General features: G+C 31.3%; 1 protein-coding gene and 1 long non-coding RNA gene across 2 annotated transcripts; one reads left to right on the top strand and one right to left on the bottom strand.

The window, feature by feature from the left end:
- Positions 1–7,700: 7,700 nt before the first annotated feature.
- Positions 7,701–10,462, top strand: LOC105763721 (scarecrow-like protein 6). The gene has a single exon (XM_012582049.2). The coding sequence runs from the start codon at positions 7,985–7,987 to the stop codon at positions 10,079–10,081; it is 2,097 nt and encodes a 698-aa protein (XP_012437503.1). The 5' UTR covers positions 7,701–7,984; the 3' UTR covers positions 10,082–10,462.
- A 6,687-nt stretch (positions 10,463–17,149) lies between these two features.
- LOC128035575 (uncharacterized) lies at positions 17,150–18,220 on the bottom strand. Its single transcript, XR_008192049.1, has 2 exons — positions 17,969–18,220; positions 17,150–17,822 (listed from the first exon to the last, which is right to left on the bottom strand). It is a non-coding gene; the product is annotated as an uncharacterized LOC128035575 (long non-coding RNA).
- Between the last annotated feature and the right edge of the window lie 1,485 nt (positions 18,221–19,705).

Here is a 19,705-nt window from a genome sequence, read left to right on the forward strand (position 1 = left end):
TGAGATGTAGTCAAGGGAAAGGGGAAGCATATAATGGAATTGGAATCGGACTCCGATGATGAAGATTAGTTACATTTTTTTGCAGTCTTTATTTTTATATGGAATGTAACTATTTAATGCTGAATTATTTTGAATGGAACTTGGATTTGGATTGTTTGTTTTTATTTTGTTATTTGCATGTGTTTTTTTGTATTTTCCGTGCATGCCACTCATTCAAGAATTGCACTACAAATTTAAGCTTCAACGAGGTGGACGACCCTAGCTTGCATTGATGAGTGCTCACGATATTCAGGGAAGTCCGGTATCCTTTCTACTTTTGTTTAAGGAATACGTATTGAGGACAATGTGTAATTTAAGTATGGGGGGTGTACATAGATTTTACCTTTGTGTGCTTTGTTTGCATATTTTCTATTTTTGCATAAATTTCAAAAAGATTCAAAACTTTTCCCTTTTTTTTTTCTTTTTTTTATTACTATTGCACGATGCTTGGACTATTTTGGCAATTGGTTATTGGTTGTTGATATTGAATAATGTATTGTTGACTTTCGAGCATTGTTTGATTAACCAAGAGCTTAAATGGCTGACCTTTATGCTATGTTATCCCTAGTTCCCATGATTTGAGCCTCAAATTATCTTTTCTTGGTTGACCTATATTTTTGAAACTTTGAGCCTAAATTGAGTTAAAAACTCAACCCTTCTCTGTCTTTGATCTTAAAATGCACTATGAAATAGACGTTGGGCCATGAATATTGAGGGTTAGGTAGGGACATTTTGGTGGTTTCAAATTATTCTGGAGAGAAAAAAAAGAGATTATTTGATAGGATGTATATAGAATTTTGCTAAGTGTACTCATAAAAAATGATATATATAATTTGAGTGAATAAAAACAATGTGAGGGTTAAAAGCATTGTGAGTGAAAGAGTGAAAATTTTTAGAAAACACTCAAACAAAAATCATTTTCGAGCTTAAAAGAAAATTTTCATTTCATAATGCATAAGTATTAGCTAGCTTTTTGTATGCACAATTATTAATCAATATCTTCTCATTCTTTGGAGAGATAAGGAAAGTAAGAGAAGGAGAAATAATGAGCTGAACTTAATGACTACTTTAGGGATGAATAGGGAACAATGTCATGTGGTTTATTATTTCTAGTGCTTGAAACCATTTTGACCTATCTTTTTGTTTGAAATCTAAACCTTCCTAAGCCTCTAAATGTTACAAGCCTAGAAGACCTATGTGACTTAAACATTTCCTTTACGCAATCTTTTTTATTTGTTTATATTTAGCTTGAGGAATGCTTTTGATTTGCATTTTGTGTCTACTATGTATCTATATAGTTTATATTAATGGATGACATAATCAAATATGTATTCATTTGAATAGCCTCTAGGTTTGTTAGTTTTTTAACTTGGTGAATTCGATATATTGCTATCTAAACATTAGTCTTAAGTTGCATGTGAGATGTATCTGGTACAAATTTAATATTCGAATGTCATGCTTGTTATTGTTCAATATATTCCAAGGGTCGTATTTTATACATGTGTCTTGTTGTTTGCTTGAGGACAAGTAAAGACTTAAGTGTGGGGGAGTTTGATCTATCATAATTTGATATGTTAAATTAGGCTCTCCATTACACGAAAGGAGCTTATTCTCAAGCAATTTAGGTGTCTTTTATTTATTTTTGATGCTTTTTTAAACTTCGATCATTAATAATTGGTTTTTATTAGTTTGATTCCCTTTTGAGACCCAAATTGGCCAAATGGTGCGATGGGGGACCTAATGATATGATTGAGTAGTGTAGGAAGTCGATAATGACCCGAACTCGAAGAAATTATCATTCAGAGGGGGGTATCGTGAGGTTGAGGCCATGGAGGTCGAGTTACCCCTGACAGTGTTAAAGTGAAGAAAATTGAGGTCAACTTCAATGATATCGCAAACCAAGGGTGGGTATTACGACATCAAGACCCCAAGACTCCCAATTTTAATATTGTTTGGGGTATTGCAACACCGAAGCCTAAGTATCGTGATACCACTGCATGACGAGGAAAAAATTGACTATAGGGGTAATTTTTTCCAATACCAACACCAATCAAAATACAATGCCCAAGGGCATTTTGGTCTAAAATTTTGGGTCGTAATAAGAAGTTTAAAGCCAATTTTGGCTGAGAACCCAAGGGTTGCTTGCTTTTTACTTTCTTATCAAATTTTTAGCTAAGTAGTAGTTGTCTTCTTCATTTTTTAGGGTTTTAGTTTAGAGCTTTTGTGGTGTTAGCTATTAGTTAGTTATTTGTTACTGTAGCTAGGTGTTATATACACTTTAGTACTCAAACTTTACCTTGTGTTTTCATTTTCATCCTAAGTTCTTAATATATCTTAGCTTCATTTTCTTTTAAAGCACAAAAATCTGATCTTTGATAGTATTTGTGGCTCCCATTGTTTCCAACATTCTCTCCTCCAAGCAACCATCAAGAAATCACTAAGCTTTCTTAAACCTTACTTTTGTGCTTAATTTAATGTATGAATTGATTGTTTATTAGGTTGTTGTTTGCATGGAAATGATGTTAGGTAACTAAGTTTATGGTGGTTGGTTGATGGAAATGTTGTTTGGTTAGTTTTTGGTACAAGGACTAAATTATAAAAGTTGGACTAAATTTAATAAACTTCAAAACTTAGAATTGACACCTCTAAGGGAACATATAGATAAGTGAGACCGAGAGGAGATCCTATTGAGCATCAATTCATTTATCCTTAGTTAGTTGGGTGAGGTCGAGAGATAAATTAGACTAAATCATCTAATTTGATAAAATGGTGACCGAGAGGTAAAATTAAGCCAATTAGAAGTTTAAGCCTTTTAGATCCCTAATCCAAAGACTAATCAACAAAATGGAAGTCAACCGATGACTTGTGTTTCTTGAAATATTAATTGTTAATTGTGTAATTTGCTTATTTTACAATTTGGTCCTCGTCAGTGTTAAGTAGTTTTTAGCATAATTAACCCTAATCATGAATTGTCATAATATGGAACTTAATGAGTAGTTAGCTAGACTTCTTTTTTGCATACTTGTTACTTAGGAATTACTTTGTCCCTGAACTTTTTTAGGTTTGATCCTTGGAATACTCGAGTATTCCATTGTAACACTAAAAATATTACAACTTGACCTAACACACTTGTTGTATATTGCCCTATTATTGATTTTTTTTGTTGATTCTTAGCCCCGGTGCACGGACGCCGAGGAGTGATCAGAGGCCACCTATGAAATCATCCTCCCCAAAAGATTACCAGTCGGGCAACAAATGGGCTAGTCTTTATTGGGAACATGAAGTCGTTTGGTCACTAAACATCACGTGAGCTCAATTGCGTTATCCCATAAGAGTTAGAATGGACGGCAGGATTTGTCCTGCCATAGACAGCCTCGTCCCATTGAAGACGTCTCTACCACGCACTCCGTAATGATGGCTAGATAGCAAGTCGAACATGTTAACACCATATTATACGGGACCCTTGCCTATAAATACCCCTAATAATGATGAAAAGAGGATCGACTCGAAAAAGATACTTAGCCTACGGTATCTCTACTCAGCCTTCAAACTTTCTCCACCTCCATTCTCCATAACCTCCGGCTTTCCGTCCTAACTGGATGAACCGATCTTCTCAACAACCGTTCTCCCTCTTCTATTCTCTCCTTGTTGAGTATTGTATCAACAATATATGCTTTCACATTAATCATTTAGTCCAAAGTATTATTTTAGTTTCATAATCATGTGACTGTTTGCTAAAAATAATTGATTAATTGGCTTGATTGGCATTGTTAGCCTCCATTCAAGAAATATTTTTGTATTATTATTATGATGATTGAAGAAAAGGGACAAATAATCTTATTAGTTCACACAACTTTAGTTATCCACCGAAAAACATTTAATTATCTTAGTTAAGAGGAATTAATTCTTCTTACATCCTCCTTAGATCCCTCAATTTTCTATACATATTTAATTGCACACACAAAATTATCTTTACTTATCGTATGTATATAATATTTTTAATTTAAGAGGCAGTCACACATATCTTTTAACCTTCTTTTCAAACAAAACTATTTGTTACACTAAAAATCTGGATTCCTTTTTCCAAATATTGTGATTCAAGAGAAATAACAAGTTAAATTTCTTTTAATTTTGGATGGAAGTTTTCAAAAGAAAAAAAATGTTATACTAGACATATTCAAATTAAATAAATTTTTGGGTCAAATTGTTTTTAATTATATTATATTATAATTTCATAGTTTTTGAAAAAATTATATTAGTGTAAAAATTCTAATTAAGTAAAAATAAAAATTAAACCTTTTAATTTATTAACAATATATTAAGCTTTTAAACTATTAAATATATTTTTATTTTTAAAATTATAATTTAAAGAATCTCAATTAACTATTTTAATTTTTAATTTTATAATTTTGAAGTTAAATATTTTTTATTTTAATAAACGTGGGTTTGATGTTATAAAAATATTTTTGATTTTTATAGTGTATTTTTAAATAAGTAAAGAAGATTTTAAATTAAATTTAAAACTTTAAAATATTAAATTTAACTATCAAAATTATAATATATATCAAAATAGAAAACACATATACACCATTTATGGCATGTATCAAAATTTAAAATTGCATTTACTTACTAAAAATAAAAGAGAGAGTGCCATTGAAATTCAACTAATATTTCTTCTTTAAGTTCTACTATTCTAGAAAATTTTAGATCCGAAATTTAATTATAAATTTTTGAAAAAATAAAATATCGTTTTAGCAGTCAAATAGTAAAGCCTTCAATGCCCTCTTAAATTTTGTGAATGGAGAAGATAGTGCTAAAGAGCTTTGCCTCTATTTAAATGTTGAACTTGATTCGACCCTTAAATTAATTGAAATTTAACGTGATTATAAGTTAAAAGGGATTGTTGTTTGATCTAGATTACACATATCATTCACACCAATTGGATAAAAAAATAGGTTAATATACTAATCCAAACATAGGGGTTAAACTATCTAAGTGAATTGTTTGGAATCGGAAAAATCAAAATAAAGATAAAAATTAGTAGTTGAATCGATTTTATATTTTTTTAATATTTTTAAATTTTATGAATTTATAATTATTTATTTAGTGCTAGTTCATAATCGAACCGGTCAAAATGAAAATTAATAGTCTGATCGGTTCAATCACCAATTCAATTATTAAAATATCATAAAAGTTTGAAAATAGTCATTAAATAAATTTAAGGGTAAACTACACCCAAGGTCACTAAACTAGTAGTAAGTTTAAGCTTTGGTCACTCAACTTCAGAAAGTTACAAAATAGTCATAGAACTATTCGAAAGTTCTCATTTAAGCCATTGAACTATTCAAAAGTTTTTATTTAAGTCATTAGATTGTTAATTTTTTTAAAGTCTAGCTAGTGAGCTTCAAGCAATAATTCAACAATTGGTATAGTGGACAGTACCCATTGATGAGTATAATAATATAACTTAGATCCAAATTGATCCGACAATTAATGTTAAATATTGTAGAAGAAAGCTATTTGAATTTTGAATCGTAAATTCATGATCATTATAAAGAAAAATTTTTAACAACCCAATGACTTGAATGCAAATTTTTGAATAATTTAATAATTATTTTATAACTTTTTAAAGCTGAGTGACTAAAACGTAAACCTACTAATAGTTTAATGACTTTGAATGTAGTTTAATCTAAATAAAATTAGAGCAAAATATCTCAACCGTTAAAAACTTTCTCGATATTTTCAAAAAAACTCCTTAAAAAAGCCACTCTTATCATCTTGTGTCGTCAGATTCAGTTTCGAAAAACAAGCCAAAAACAGGATCTGTTCAACCGAAATTCATAAATTGTCCTTCCCAGCGATCACTGTCATCACCCAAGTAAATGTAGACCCAATTCTTAGGACAAGACAAGGGTATTTTAGGGAATTTGATTAAATAACCAAATCTAACTTCTGAGCCAGTTCACGTTTGGTCTATGTAAAATAAAATATTTATAATAAAACGATAAAAAACAGAAAAGGAAAAATCTCGACGTGCCTATAAGAAGCATGTCACAACGTTGGAAGCTGTAAAAATAGTATAGACTTATTTTGCTTTCTCTATTTAAAAAATGGATAAATTAATCATTACGTTAAATTAAAGAGTAAAGTAAATTTTTTTTGTTAAAATTTCATCCATTTATATTATTCAAAGCTGGCATTGTTGACGATTTCATAATATAGTGACACATAGCGTGCTATATGTACCTCATGTTAATGTATATAGATTTGTTTTTAACCGTAGGAATGAATGAAATTTTAATAAAAGAATCAATTTTTGAATAGAGAACGTAAAATACAATCTAACTACTAGTACAAAACCTCTATAATATTTTTATTATTGAAAATGGATTGATTATTTTAAAAATAAACTATATGAATTTTTTAATTTTATTTATGTAATTAGATTTTTTATATAATTAAAGGTTAATTACATCATACATATTTAAATTTGAAAGTTAAAAAATTAAGATAAATTTAACCCTATTTTTATTGGTTTAGGTATTAATTTATTAATAAACATAAAAAGAAGAAGCTATTGTCTCCTTCCTGCTACATGATGTTCTCTATTACTTCAACAAAATCTTTGCAAGTAATTTGATTTAGCACTTTTTTGAGTGAAATGCTTGGGTTTTTTTTTTTTGTAGATTATGGGTAGAATTGTTCCATTTAAGCTGTGTATGAATTTTGGGTTAGAACACTTATGGTTTTACATTCCTATAATTTAATTACTTGTAGTTTTGTTTGGAGCAAAACCTGAGATCAATTTATTTTCCTATGGCTAGCCTTTAGCTAAAACAAAACGTGGTTTCAAGTATTTTTTAATTTATTCCAAATTAAGTTTTATATGTTCATAATTTTATATGTGCATTATTTCATTTAAAAATATATATAAGACAAAATTGAAATAATTTTTCTTTCAATTAAAATTATAAATTAAAAATAATTTAAAATTATCAATTAATTTTCATTATTAAATATTTAATCCAAATATTTGTTAAGAATAAAGTTATTGTAAATATTAAATAAATGAATATTATTTATTATTTAATAATGATAAATTCATAAATTATCATCATATTCCTAAGAAAAACTCAATGAACCAAACGTAATATTATAATTTTCTCGGATTTTAATTAATATTTTTTAATGTATACAAATTGTTGTAAAGTAGCTTTCCGACATTCAGATTCTTAACAATCAATTATATTTTAAGAAATCATATTCCATTGAAATCATGACATGGAAAAGCATTAAACACTACCTTAAAATTTTAATCAATATTTTTATTAAAGAAATTAAGAGGAAAAAGAAAGAAATCGAGAGGGAGGTGAAATTGAAAATAAATGGAAAAAAAAGTGGCATATGATTTACAACCAAGCCCTCATTGAGGGGTCATTAATTATAATTTCCTTTTTTTCTTTTCGATAACCATTAATAATATTTTCCTAGTAAAATGGAGTGATTAAGGAAACATCTGGTATACACGCGCGGTGGATGTGAGAGTAGGGCTTAAATGAACGACAGAAAACCCTACCAGGGAGATAACTACGTCTACAGACAAAAGCCACATAAAAAAATTTAAAAAAATACAGAAAAAATAAAGTAGAGAGAGAAAGAAGATGAAGGGCACTTTACCACTTTTATATGTTGCACGCATCCATAGCAGAATACAGAAGGAAACCCCATAGTACTACTACTTACAAAGTCTCAAACAACAAGCAAAAAAAAGAAAAGAAAATGGTGTGTTTGTGGTACTAATAAAAAAAAATGGAGTCTTTGAGGTACAAGATGAAGAAGAGGCTAAGCCTTTCATGGTAGGAGTGTTGTTTTTTTTTTTTTTTAGAAAGTTTATCAATAGGAAAGTTTTGGGTTTTGGGTGTTTTTTATTTTTTGGTTGTTCTAGATGAAGGCCATGCCCCTATCCTTTGAGGAATTTCAAGGGAAGGGGGCTTTAGATTTTTCTTCTTCAACATCATCTTGTTCAGATTCATCACTGTTATTACAACACCAGCATCAACACCACCAAAAAGAAGGGAAGTGGCAGAACAAGGGAGGAGATTGTTGCTATGTGGGCAGTGAGCCCATTGATAATAATAATAAGACCAGAAGAAAAAGAAGTCCAAGTCCTTCTTCAACACTGTCTTCTTCTCTCGGCGGTGGAGGCAGCGGTGGTGGTGCCTCCACGGATACAGCCGGTGTGGCAGCCACCACCACTGTTGTCTCTGCCACCACCAATACAAGCCAGTCCTTGGATGTAGGAAAATGTGGTTTAGGTATGGAAGATTGGGAGAGTGTTTTGTCTGGTTCTCCTAATCAAGACCAGTCCATTTTGAGGTTAATTATGGGTGATATTGATGACCCTTCCATGGGGTTAAACAAGATTCTTCAACCACCAAGTGGCGGCGGCGGTGGTGGGTCGGAAAATATGGAGTTCAATGCTGGTTTTGGTATGGTGGACCATGGTTTCGGGTTCGATTCCATTACTAGTAGCGTTAGCTTGATCAACAACGTCGACCCTCCTATAAGCTGCTCTGATTTTCCGGTGACATCAAATCCGCCGAGTCTTTTGCCGCCTCCTCCGCCGGGTGTATTTCCACAACAGCAATCACACCTTCAGGTTATGGATGAAAAGCCACAGATTTTCAATCCGCAGATGATAATAAACCAGAATCAAGCTCGGTTTACACAAAACCCGACCATGTTCTTACCCCTTTCGTATGCTCAATTGCAAGAGCATAGCCTTTTATCGCCTCCGCCGCCGAAGCGATTCAACTCCGGTGGACCGTTTTCGGGTTCGGGACCGGAGCTTTATCTAAGGCGTCAACAGCAACAACAGATCCAAATGCTTCAGCAAAGGCCAATTACAGGGAAACCGAAAATCGTTACGGATGATCTGGCGAACCAGCAGCTTCAGCAGGCGATAATTGATCAATTAATTCAGGCCGCAGAGCTGATCGAAACCGGTGATCCGGTACTCGCGCAAGGGATATTGGCGCGGCTCAATCACCAGCTCTCCCCTGTAGGTAAGCCCTTTATAAGAGCTGCTTTCTACTTCAAGGAGGCCTTACAATTATTACTTCCTTTGAACACTAGCAATACATCAGTTATGTCCAATTATAACATGATATTCAAGATTGGTGCTTACAAATCGTTCTCCGAGATATCTCCGATCGTTCAGTTCGCGAATTTTACTTGCAATCAAGCGTTACTCGAGGTTTTCGAAGGGTGTAATAGGGTTCATATAATCGATTTCGATGTTGGTTATGGTGGACAATGGGCTTCTTTGATACAAGAACTTGTTTTAAGAAATGGTGGTGCACCTTCTATGAAAATCACTGCCTTTGCTTCACCTTCAAGTCATGATGATATCGAACTCGGCTTCACAATCGAAAACCTTAAGCATTATGCTAGTGAAATCAACATGGATTTTGATATCGAAATCATGAGCCTTGAGGCCTTGAATTCGGGTTCTTGGCCGTTGCCTTTGCACTTGGGTGAAAACGAAGCGATTGCTGTTAATCTCCCGATCGGTTCATTTTCCAATTACCCTTCAATCTTGCCCTTGGTCCTTCGTTTTGTCAAGCAGTTATCGCCCAAGATTGTTGTCTCGTTAGACCGAGGTTGTGACAGAACTGATGTCCCGTTCCCTCACCATATAATCCATGCACTCCAATCGTATTCCGGCCTCCTCGAGTCCCTTGATGCGGTGAACATGAACCTTGATGCCTTGGAAAAGATTGAAAGGTTCTTCCTTCAACCAAGCATTGAAAAAATCGTGTTGGGTCGACATCGGTCTCTTGAAAGAAGACCTCCATGGAGGAGTTTGTTTATACAATCCGGATTCTCTCCATTAACTTTCAGTAACTTCACCGAGTCTCAAGCCGAGTGTTTGATTCAACGAACTCCGATTAGAGGTTTCCACGTCGAGAAGAGGCAGTCATCGCTCGTTCTTTGTTGGCAGAGACGTGAACTAATCGCCGCTTCAGCTTGGAGGTGCTGATAATGATACCCGGTTTTCGCCCGTAACTTAATGCATTTTTAGTTTCTGATATCTTTGTTTTCCTTGAAATTTTTGTTTTGCCTGTGATTCTCTTAAAAAGCTAATTGTCTATTATGTACCATTAGGTCCCTATTGTTTCAAATCAAAAACCAAAAACATTTTAGCTAAAAACTGTATGGCTATGTACAGCTTACTTCCGATGTGGGAATCAACTGTTTTGGGTTCTTTTTACTCTCTAAGTTGTCCTTTGTTGTACACTTGAACAACCAAGGCAAAAAACAAGATTATGGGTAAAGAACCGAATGAATTGTTGCTACAAATTTGATTATTTATGTTATATGGATTTTATGGCGCAGCAGTTCCATAAAGGTTTGGTTTTTATATCAGCATCCCTTCAAACATTATGTAGGTTTTTGTACGCATTATATTTTGTTTCTATTTTTTTATGTTAGATGAAAAATAAATTGAGATGATTTTTTCTTAAACCCAAATGAAAATATTTTTAATCCCTCTGTTAATATGATCACATGGGTGTTGTACCATTGGACCCCTACATGATTAGTTTATAAAACTCATTGCTTTATTATAGAAAAAAGAAAAAACACAATGATATAAATTAATGATAAAAGCCATGTTGCATGTGAGCAGAGGAGAAAAAACACAGAAAAAAATGGGTGATTAAATTAAGTCCTATTTGTAGAATTATTAATACATAATTTATTTATTTAAAGTGTTAATTGGAGTTTGGGGTCAATGTTGAAGATGGTGACAAGCCGACAGACAGTCAGGCGATAGTTTAGTTAGTGAGTCTGATCTTAAGCAATGATTAAGACATGAGAGGATTAAAATGTAATTTTATGTGAAATTTTACCCAACTCAATCCATCCCTCCAAGTTGTCTTGGACAACAATTCAAAAATTTTAATTATCTTATAATGTAAAAAGAGGTTAATTATACCCAAAGTCACTAAAATATTTTAGCCACTCAACTTAAAAAAATTACAAAATAGTTACTAATCAGGAAACTTTACTGAAGTGTACAAATTACACGTGGACTGCTTTTGAAATCATCGAATCATCAAAATTCATAGAAGCTCAATCAAACGGAGGTGACTGATTGTCTGAATGGTGCCACAAATGTGGGGGATAGTGAGAATGTTAAATTCTTTGGCAGGTCCTTGTATTATTTATTGAATACTAAATTAGTCCTTCTAATTGATCTTCATTTTCTTCTCCTTTACTCTTTGTTTTTTTTTTAAAGTTTTCTCCAATTGAGTCTCTCTCCCTAACTTAATATTGAAAAACGTTTCGAGTATCAACTTCAACACTTTCATAGCTCATTTCAAGCTCGAACATCTCATAACCAACCCAACTTCAAAGACGATTAACTTTTGAAATAGGTAATTTAATCATCGTACAATTAATTTATCAATGTTCACAAAATTATCAATTTTTTTTAAAAAAATTAAATATAGAAAATAAAAATGATTATTTTTATTGTGTAATGACTAATTTGCTTCGGGCTTATAGTAAAAGGACCCATAAGGGAATTTAACCAATGGAGGAGGCCTAAAAGAATGAAAGGCCATGATCTTGCGTTCGGACACGTACCGAAAATATATAACAAGACCTAGCTTGATGATGTCAGCTCATCGTATGCATGTATGAGGCGAACAAAAGGTAGTAATCCGGAAGGCTAGAATTGAATTATAATTTTTTGAGATATTAAAATATAATTTTATCATGTATGATTTTATTATTTTAAAGGGTTAAAAATAATTTAATTATACATTAATTTATAATTTAATCCATCATTAACGGACTGTATAGTATTTTTTTCTATTTTTAGGGGCAATGTCCCGTATTTACATTTTTTTTGAGATTTATTTTGATTATTAGTCCCACAGTTTATTTTAATGATGGATTCTTATGGTAGAAATTATCTATTAGGATGGTCTTAAAAGAAAATTTTCCCACCATAGAATTAATTTGTCATTCATGGGAAATTGTGCTTCGCGTCCCAAACATCATAGGTGGATTTAGGGGGCTGGCAAGGGCCGGCTCTCTTAAAATGTAAAATTTTTATTTAGGCCCTTAAATTTTTTAAAAAAATTTAAATTAGTAAAAGTAAAATTACACTTTGCCCCCCTTAAAGTTATAAAAAATTTGATTTAATCTTTTAAAAATTATAAAGATATAGACTATAAAAAATTAAAATTTCATTCGGCCCCTTAATAGTTTGTTCTGGTTCGCCCCTGCCAAACATTGCTTATATAATCCTATACGCATACATATTGATTTCAACTACATTGATATTGGGTTTTTATTGTCGGTATTTCCATTTTTTAAACTTGAGAAAACTCCCGAATTAAAAGAAATCTAGGTTTTACTTTCAACGGTATCCTATGACAAATTTGAAGTCGAGCCAAGTTAAATCTTTAAATAGGGTATTTTTGATATTGTTTTCTTTGTTTATAAGATTTAAAGTTGAGACGTTCCTTAAATAATATTAAATTTCTTATCACTCGATTCAATAAGTTTCGATGATCTATGACTTTAATGCAAGCAGTTAAAATACAAGGTGAAATCAATGTATCACCCCAACATTTTGCATTTGAAAGTGCAATGTGCACTGTTATTAAACCAACACTTGTGGTTTTTTGAATTAGTATTTGTCAAACCTACAGCATACCAACTTAATTAACTCATTGAAAATCTTATAGATTGGTTGAGTATGTTTAATCACGTTTTTTCTTCTCGGCTGATGAAAAGTTAAGAAGAAGAAACAAATTGGTTTTGTTGTTGCTCTAAAAACCACGACTGGGGAAAAAGCATTGAAGGAGCAGAAAGAATATTTTTTCATCCTTATCCATATATTGGAATCATTTTGAGGGGTTAAGGGATGTCTTAAGTACATTGTTGGAAACCTTGCCCTCCATAAACTAGAGCCAATCCCAATTTTGTTCTTTTTAGCCCGATTCTTTCGATAAGTTTTTCTAGAACAGAACTGTAGTTTTAATCAGAATAAATTATTAATCGGAATAGATCCACACAATAAGACTCAAATTTAATCGCTCAAAATCTCAATGAATTGTTGGGGATATAAAAGTAGCTTTTAACAAGTTAAAAAAACAAGCATTTGGTGCATGGAGACTAGAGGTAAGTGGTCCATTGGGGGAAAAGGGAAAGAACATAAGCAAAATGCAAAGGAAAGTGGCTTTGCCCTTATCATAAATTTTTACCCCCATGGAATGGACCTGCCATTGTAAATTCCTTTAGTCACCTCAACAGTTGAAAGCAGATTCCATGGAAATTGAAAAAGAGAGAAAGACCTCAGGTTTGAGCTAAGGCATCTTCTTGATATGGAAGCCCATTTATAAAAGTTGTACACTTTTAATTTATTTTTTTTTGTTTCTTTGAAGCTCTAATAATAATAATATATATAAAAAAATCAACCTTCCATTGAAAAAGTATAATGATAAACAACTTTTCATTGTGGAATTGAAGGTAAGCTCTTTTGTGTTGGTGAAGCCTCCTTGGAGTGAGGGATTCAGTTATATACACACATATATTATATAGTTTTTAACAACAATGATATATGCTAAAGGCTAGCTAGACATATTTGCCAGCTTTTCCTCTTCAAAAACATCTTTGTTGGGGTCGGATCCTTGTATAACTTCCAGTTTTTATAGGTCTAATTTTGCTATCCGTCCTTGTATCCTTTGAACTTTTGAAATTTAGTCCCTTTGTTTGATTTAAAAATTAAAATTCAGTTGATAGCATAGGTGAATTTAAGGGGATAGGCAGGGGCTTGGCCCCTTCCTTCCCCCAAATGAAAAAAATTGTGATTCAACCCCTTTGTAAATGATTAAATTACAAATTAATATATGGTAAAATTACATTTGGCTCTTCAAAAAAAAAGTCTATTGAATCCCTTACAAAATGATCAAATAATAAAATTAATACATGATAAAATCATATTATTCATTGTCTTCTTTTAAATTTGAATATGCGTGATCAATTGAATTTTCATTTTTAATTTAAACCTTTGGATATTAGAATTTCACATCAGGGGCAAAGCCAGAAATTTTTTTTGGGGGGACGTAATTAAATTGCATATTTTTACAATAGTAAAAATGCAATTCCACCATTTTAATAGTCTATATCTTTACAGTTTTTAAAGGATTAAACCAAACTTTTATCATTTTTGGGGGGCAAAGTACAATTTTCTCATTACTAATTTAAAATTTTATAAATTATAAAGGGCCTAAATAGAAAATTTTTCATTTCAGGGAGGTAAGAGCCCCTGCCAGCCCCCTGGCTTTGCCACTATTCCATATATTCAATTTTAACGAAAGTTCATTAACAATCTTATCAATTAAACCCTAATTTTCTAATCAAACAAATTAGAAGAATCAAATTCTTTGAATTAAAAATAGAGACTAAATTTCACAATTTTAAAAAAATACAGGGATTGACTGCAAAATTATACTTTTTTTTATATGGTATAGCCATAGAAAACCACCTTGGGTCCATTTGCATGGGTAAAGAATATAAAAAAGGTTCAAAAGAACACACACACACCCAATTTCAATAACACTTTTTGAGGTGACCTAAGCTAATTATTGATTATCATGCATCGGAAATTGCTAACAATCTTGTTTAGATTAGGCTAAAACAAAGTTTATGAAAGTTAATCACAAGAATTATACTATACCATGCTATCCCCTTATAATTAAAAAAAAAAAAAACTTAATCATGATTCTCATATATATCATCATCAACTATATATATGTGTATGTACTTTTTATGATTCTAAGTGATAATTTGATTAAATTCTTTGGTATTTTACGTTGTCATGCTAGAAACATGCACATTACTATAACGTATATGGTATAGGATAAGCTGTAAAGAAGAGGGCAGCCACCTTTAGGGATGCTTCTTGATGTTCTCTTAGCAATGAAGCAATCTCTTGATGTGTGTATCATGTGTACCACATTAATTAACCTTTATTGTTAGTTCTAGTTTATGATCAATTAATTAACATGATTAATTAGTATTTAATGAAGGACCCCCACAATTTATGAAACCAAAATTTAATAACACTAAGGGTAACTTTGGGTTTAAGGAATGTAAGACTATTTTCGGTAATAGTATTATTGGAATGGGAGATTACTTGGTACATTATTGAGTAGGTTACATTACCTACTTGTTAATGGTGAAGCAAAAAAAAAAAAAAAAAAAAAAATTGGAGGGGCCAAAATTAAATTATATTTTTATAAGAACTAAAATATAATTTCATCATTGTATTAGTTAATATATATATAATTTTTAAAGGATTAAATCAAAATTTTATCATTTTTAGAAGGGCCAAAGTGTAATTTTACTATGTATTAACCTATAATTTTATACATTTTAGAAGGTATAAACTACAATCTTCCCATTTTAGGGGGGCAAGGCCCTTGCTTGCCCTCCCTTGGCAACGCCCTTGCTGCTTGGTTCATTTGGCTGGGAGGTATAATTCTAGTGTATGATTGGCAAAATGTAAGATATAGTCGTTGTTTTTTTTTTTTTAAATAAGTTTAGTTATTTTCATATTTTTTAGTCACAAATGATTTCATAGAATTACGATAACTTATGAAATTTAATTATCTTAATTTTAATATTTAAATTCAACTATTGAACTTTAGTTTTTTTATTTGAACAATTGAACCCAATTACAATAATTTATTTATATGACCTGTTAATTGTTTATTTTAGAGAATTTGGTAGCTTTTATTGTGAAATCGGAAGTTAAACCAAAATTTTCACAAAAATCAAATATATACAAATTTATATTAAAACTTGCAATGTACTCTAATAAAAAATAATAAATTTTGAACAGAATTACACTTTATTTTTGCAAAGTAAAAAAATGAAATTGATTAAAATAATAAAATAATCGTCAAAATTGTATAAAATTTTAAATTTCGTCTAGAATGTAAAATTATATAAGGATTATATCATATGTTTCAGGATCTATATATTATTGAGATTGTGAAATTATTATGTAACACCTCAAACCCAACTTAGATGTTATGGTCAGATCTTGAAAGTTACAATACCCACTTAAAAACAACAAATTATTTTCTTTCAAAAACATTGTATATTATCGTGTTGATAATTTTGCAGAAAACACGTTTCAGTTCATTCCTAGAAAACTTAGTCGTTGCCAAATAAGTGTTTAAACAAAAGAACATTCACCAATAACAACCAATTTAAACATGCATATTAATTTTACTTATTTTATCTTTTTGAAATCCCAATAGCTTATTTTGCTTTGCAGTGGAAAAATCCATAACTTATTTTATTTTGAAAATCAAACATTTAACTTTGATTAGCAGAAATCAGACAAATTATTTAAATGATTTAACTAATATCCTACAGAAAACTAAAAACCGAAAATAAAGTCCCAAAATTAGTTCAAAGGTTCAAAAGTCTTGAAATTTTAATTAATAATTAAATTAAACCATCTTATGCGAGGAAAACCCAATCCAAGCTGTCGAGACGCTGCCGATCCCTAATTTTGCAGATTACTTGAAGAGATAAAGTAAATGAGTGAGCTATGAAGTTCAGTGTGCGATTTAACTCAAGCATAAGTACAGATAATGTAATAACCATATTAGAATATCACAGAGAATTTTATAATGATCGATTGAGCAAAACTGAGAATGCATGATTATGTCAATACAGTATTTTTCAAAAAAAAAATATAATGCAGATTTTTCAAAAATTTCCTACCCAACTCCGCTACACACCAAATAGAGTTCCCCAATACTCATCCATCCAAAACACACCAACAGATAATTGTGGCCAATGCCATCAGAGTCGTAGATAAACTGCTAGAACAAATATATGTGGTTAAACCACTAGATAGTGCAGGTCATTAAACTACCAGAACTTCCTCCTTACTATATCATTCGCACCCCATACAATGTGACATGGCACGCAAATACAGAATTAGAACAGTTAGCAAGTTGATCATGCAACCTTATAATAAACAAAAATCAATAGACATAAAACTCCATACTTTACAAAACAAAAGAATCAAATTCAATAATCACAAATCAATTTCGCCATAATGTCACATGCTACTAATACTATATAGATCACATATATATACAATTTATTCAGAAAATATACACACATAACAGAACAAAAGATTACATTGATCGATCAATCATAAATATCATTCGTCAGAGTCTATGTAATCATTGACCTCAAATATGCAATCCAAAACTCAACCCTAATTAAACTTATTCAAAATGGGCCCACATGCCCATGTGGCCCACACACCCTACCTGGCACAACCCGTGTGGGCCACACAGCCGAACACATGCCCTTTTGGCTCACATGGCTTGCCACACGACTAGAAACAAAATCGTGTAGCATCGACAATTTCGGTTTTTCACTGTTTTACGAAATTTTGAGTTAGCGCCACACACCTGAATACTTTCGGGATGTTGACAGAACAGCAACATACCAAAATTTGCCCATATGGCATCCACAATTAAACAAGTAATGATCACTTAAAAAGATTCAACCCTAACTTCCCTAGCATTCGACCAATAGCAATAAGGCACTCGACCCTTTGTGAACTAAATTTTCGCAACCAGCCCCTAAACTTGGGCGTTAGAAACTTACCCTAGAAAAGAAGATTATCGAATTCAACTCATTGGAGGAATATGCATCACAACCTTTACCTAAACAGAATTACACGAAAGAAAACGATCAAAATCTCCATAACTGAACTCAACCATCTATCACAGCCTTCTTAGAAAAACCAAAATATAATAGCACCCTAAACGAATAATGCTTTATAAAAGAAAAGAAAAAACGACGATCATACCAACTCTCTTATCTCACACAACCAGTAACAAATCCAGAAGAAGCGACGACACCAGTCAGAATAGTAACAAAATAGAAGACAAAAGGAGCGACAAAAGAAAAATCAAAGGGACTAATGTGAAGAATACAAAGAAAAATGTGAGAGAGATGAAAAAGTAAAAAGAAAATTCCCAGTAACCAAAGAGAAAAACAGACGTGCAAGCAAAATGGAGAAAGTGGAAAATGGGGAGTTGGGAAAGTGAGGAATGGCAAAAACAAAGGGTAAGCTAAGGCCTTACTATTGAACTAGTAAACTTATTCTTGCCAGCAAATTAACAAAAATTAAAGATAACCCTTACGAACCAAATCAGGTATGGAATCAAAATTAATAAAGAATTTTCTAAGGAAAAAAATTGAACACAGAACCTCAAGCACACAACTTAAACACTTAACCACTGAATCAAATTAATTTACTTACCACGATTCCTACAACGTTAATTCAAAAACAATACGTGACCACTCTTGGTTCACTAACCCAAATTCTACTAACCTAATTTTTATTATGTGACATACCATCTCAAGGAAATGCTTGAAATGCAAACGTAATAATATTACATTACCAAACAAATATAAAAGTTTAAAATGTCATAGGTCATTGTATTTGTCACAAATTTGAAATGTTATCCCAATACTTTTATTTTTAAGAATTTAGTTATTTTACTTTTTATTTAAATATTCAGGCTCAACTATTAATATTTTTAAAATTATTTTATTAAATTAAAGTTCATTATAATGTCAGTTTTTAATTACATGACTATCGAGTTAGTATTTTTTTCAAAATATCACATCAACAAATTTAACAATATTAATAAGTAGACTTAAATTTTCAAATATAAAAAATAAGAAACTAAATTTCTAAAATAAAAATACAAAATTTAAATTTAAGTTTATTACATATTTTAACCAATATAAAATTTCGCAATCCAGTAGGATGATTTTGTTTTCATAATGCTCATGGTTTTAATTCTCCAACATTTTGGAAGAGAGAGAGAGAGAGAGGGAATAGAAGAAAGTGACAATTAGTTGAGCTACATATAGAACACAATGATTGCAGCCTTTTTAACTATTTGGCATACTAAAATTAATAGATTAAAAATATAATATAAATATCAATTGAGTCTTAATTTAATTAATATCATTAATGTTATTCGTGTGAAAGGTTGTAGAGAGGTTATAGACCATCGTAAATATTGTATTATTATATATATGTAAAAAGACAAATGGACCTAAAGCCAAAAAAACCCTTGTGAGCATCCAAGGCAAACATAAAAAAGCAAAGGGCAATAAGAGGTATTCACATTGTTGGTTTTCAAAGGTGGGGTTTACCAATATGGGGATTATGTTCCATACCTCTAGTCATCTAACGTTGATTCTGATGGCAATTGTTTTATAAGTTTATCCAACAATACTTGAACTTCATTTGAAGTGCTCAAGACTCTGCTTGCCCTATGCCATCACCGTTGATTAAAAATGTCTAATTTGGAATTTTATAAATAAAAATCGGATTTTTACTCTCTCTTAGTAAATAATAGAAAAACAAATAAAATTGGAGTCTGTAAAAGAAAACTTTAAAAGATGCTTGGCCACCATATCTTCTCCTAACACTTTATTATTTTGCCTACATTGTTTTCTATTTATCATCTTCCTTTGTTCATTTTTCTTTCTACAAATTTCTTTTTTAAGCCAGCTTAAAAACAAC

The sequence above is a fragment of the Gossypium raimondii genome, chromosome 12 (genome assembly GCF_025698545.1).
Source record: "Gossypium raimondii isolate GPD5lz chromosome 12, ASM2569854v1, whole genome shotgun sequence".
NCBI classification, from domain to species: domain Eukaryota; kingdom Viridiplantae; phylum Streptophyta; class Magnoliopsida; order Malvales; family Malvaceae; genus Gossypium; species Gossypium raimondii.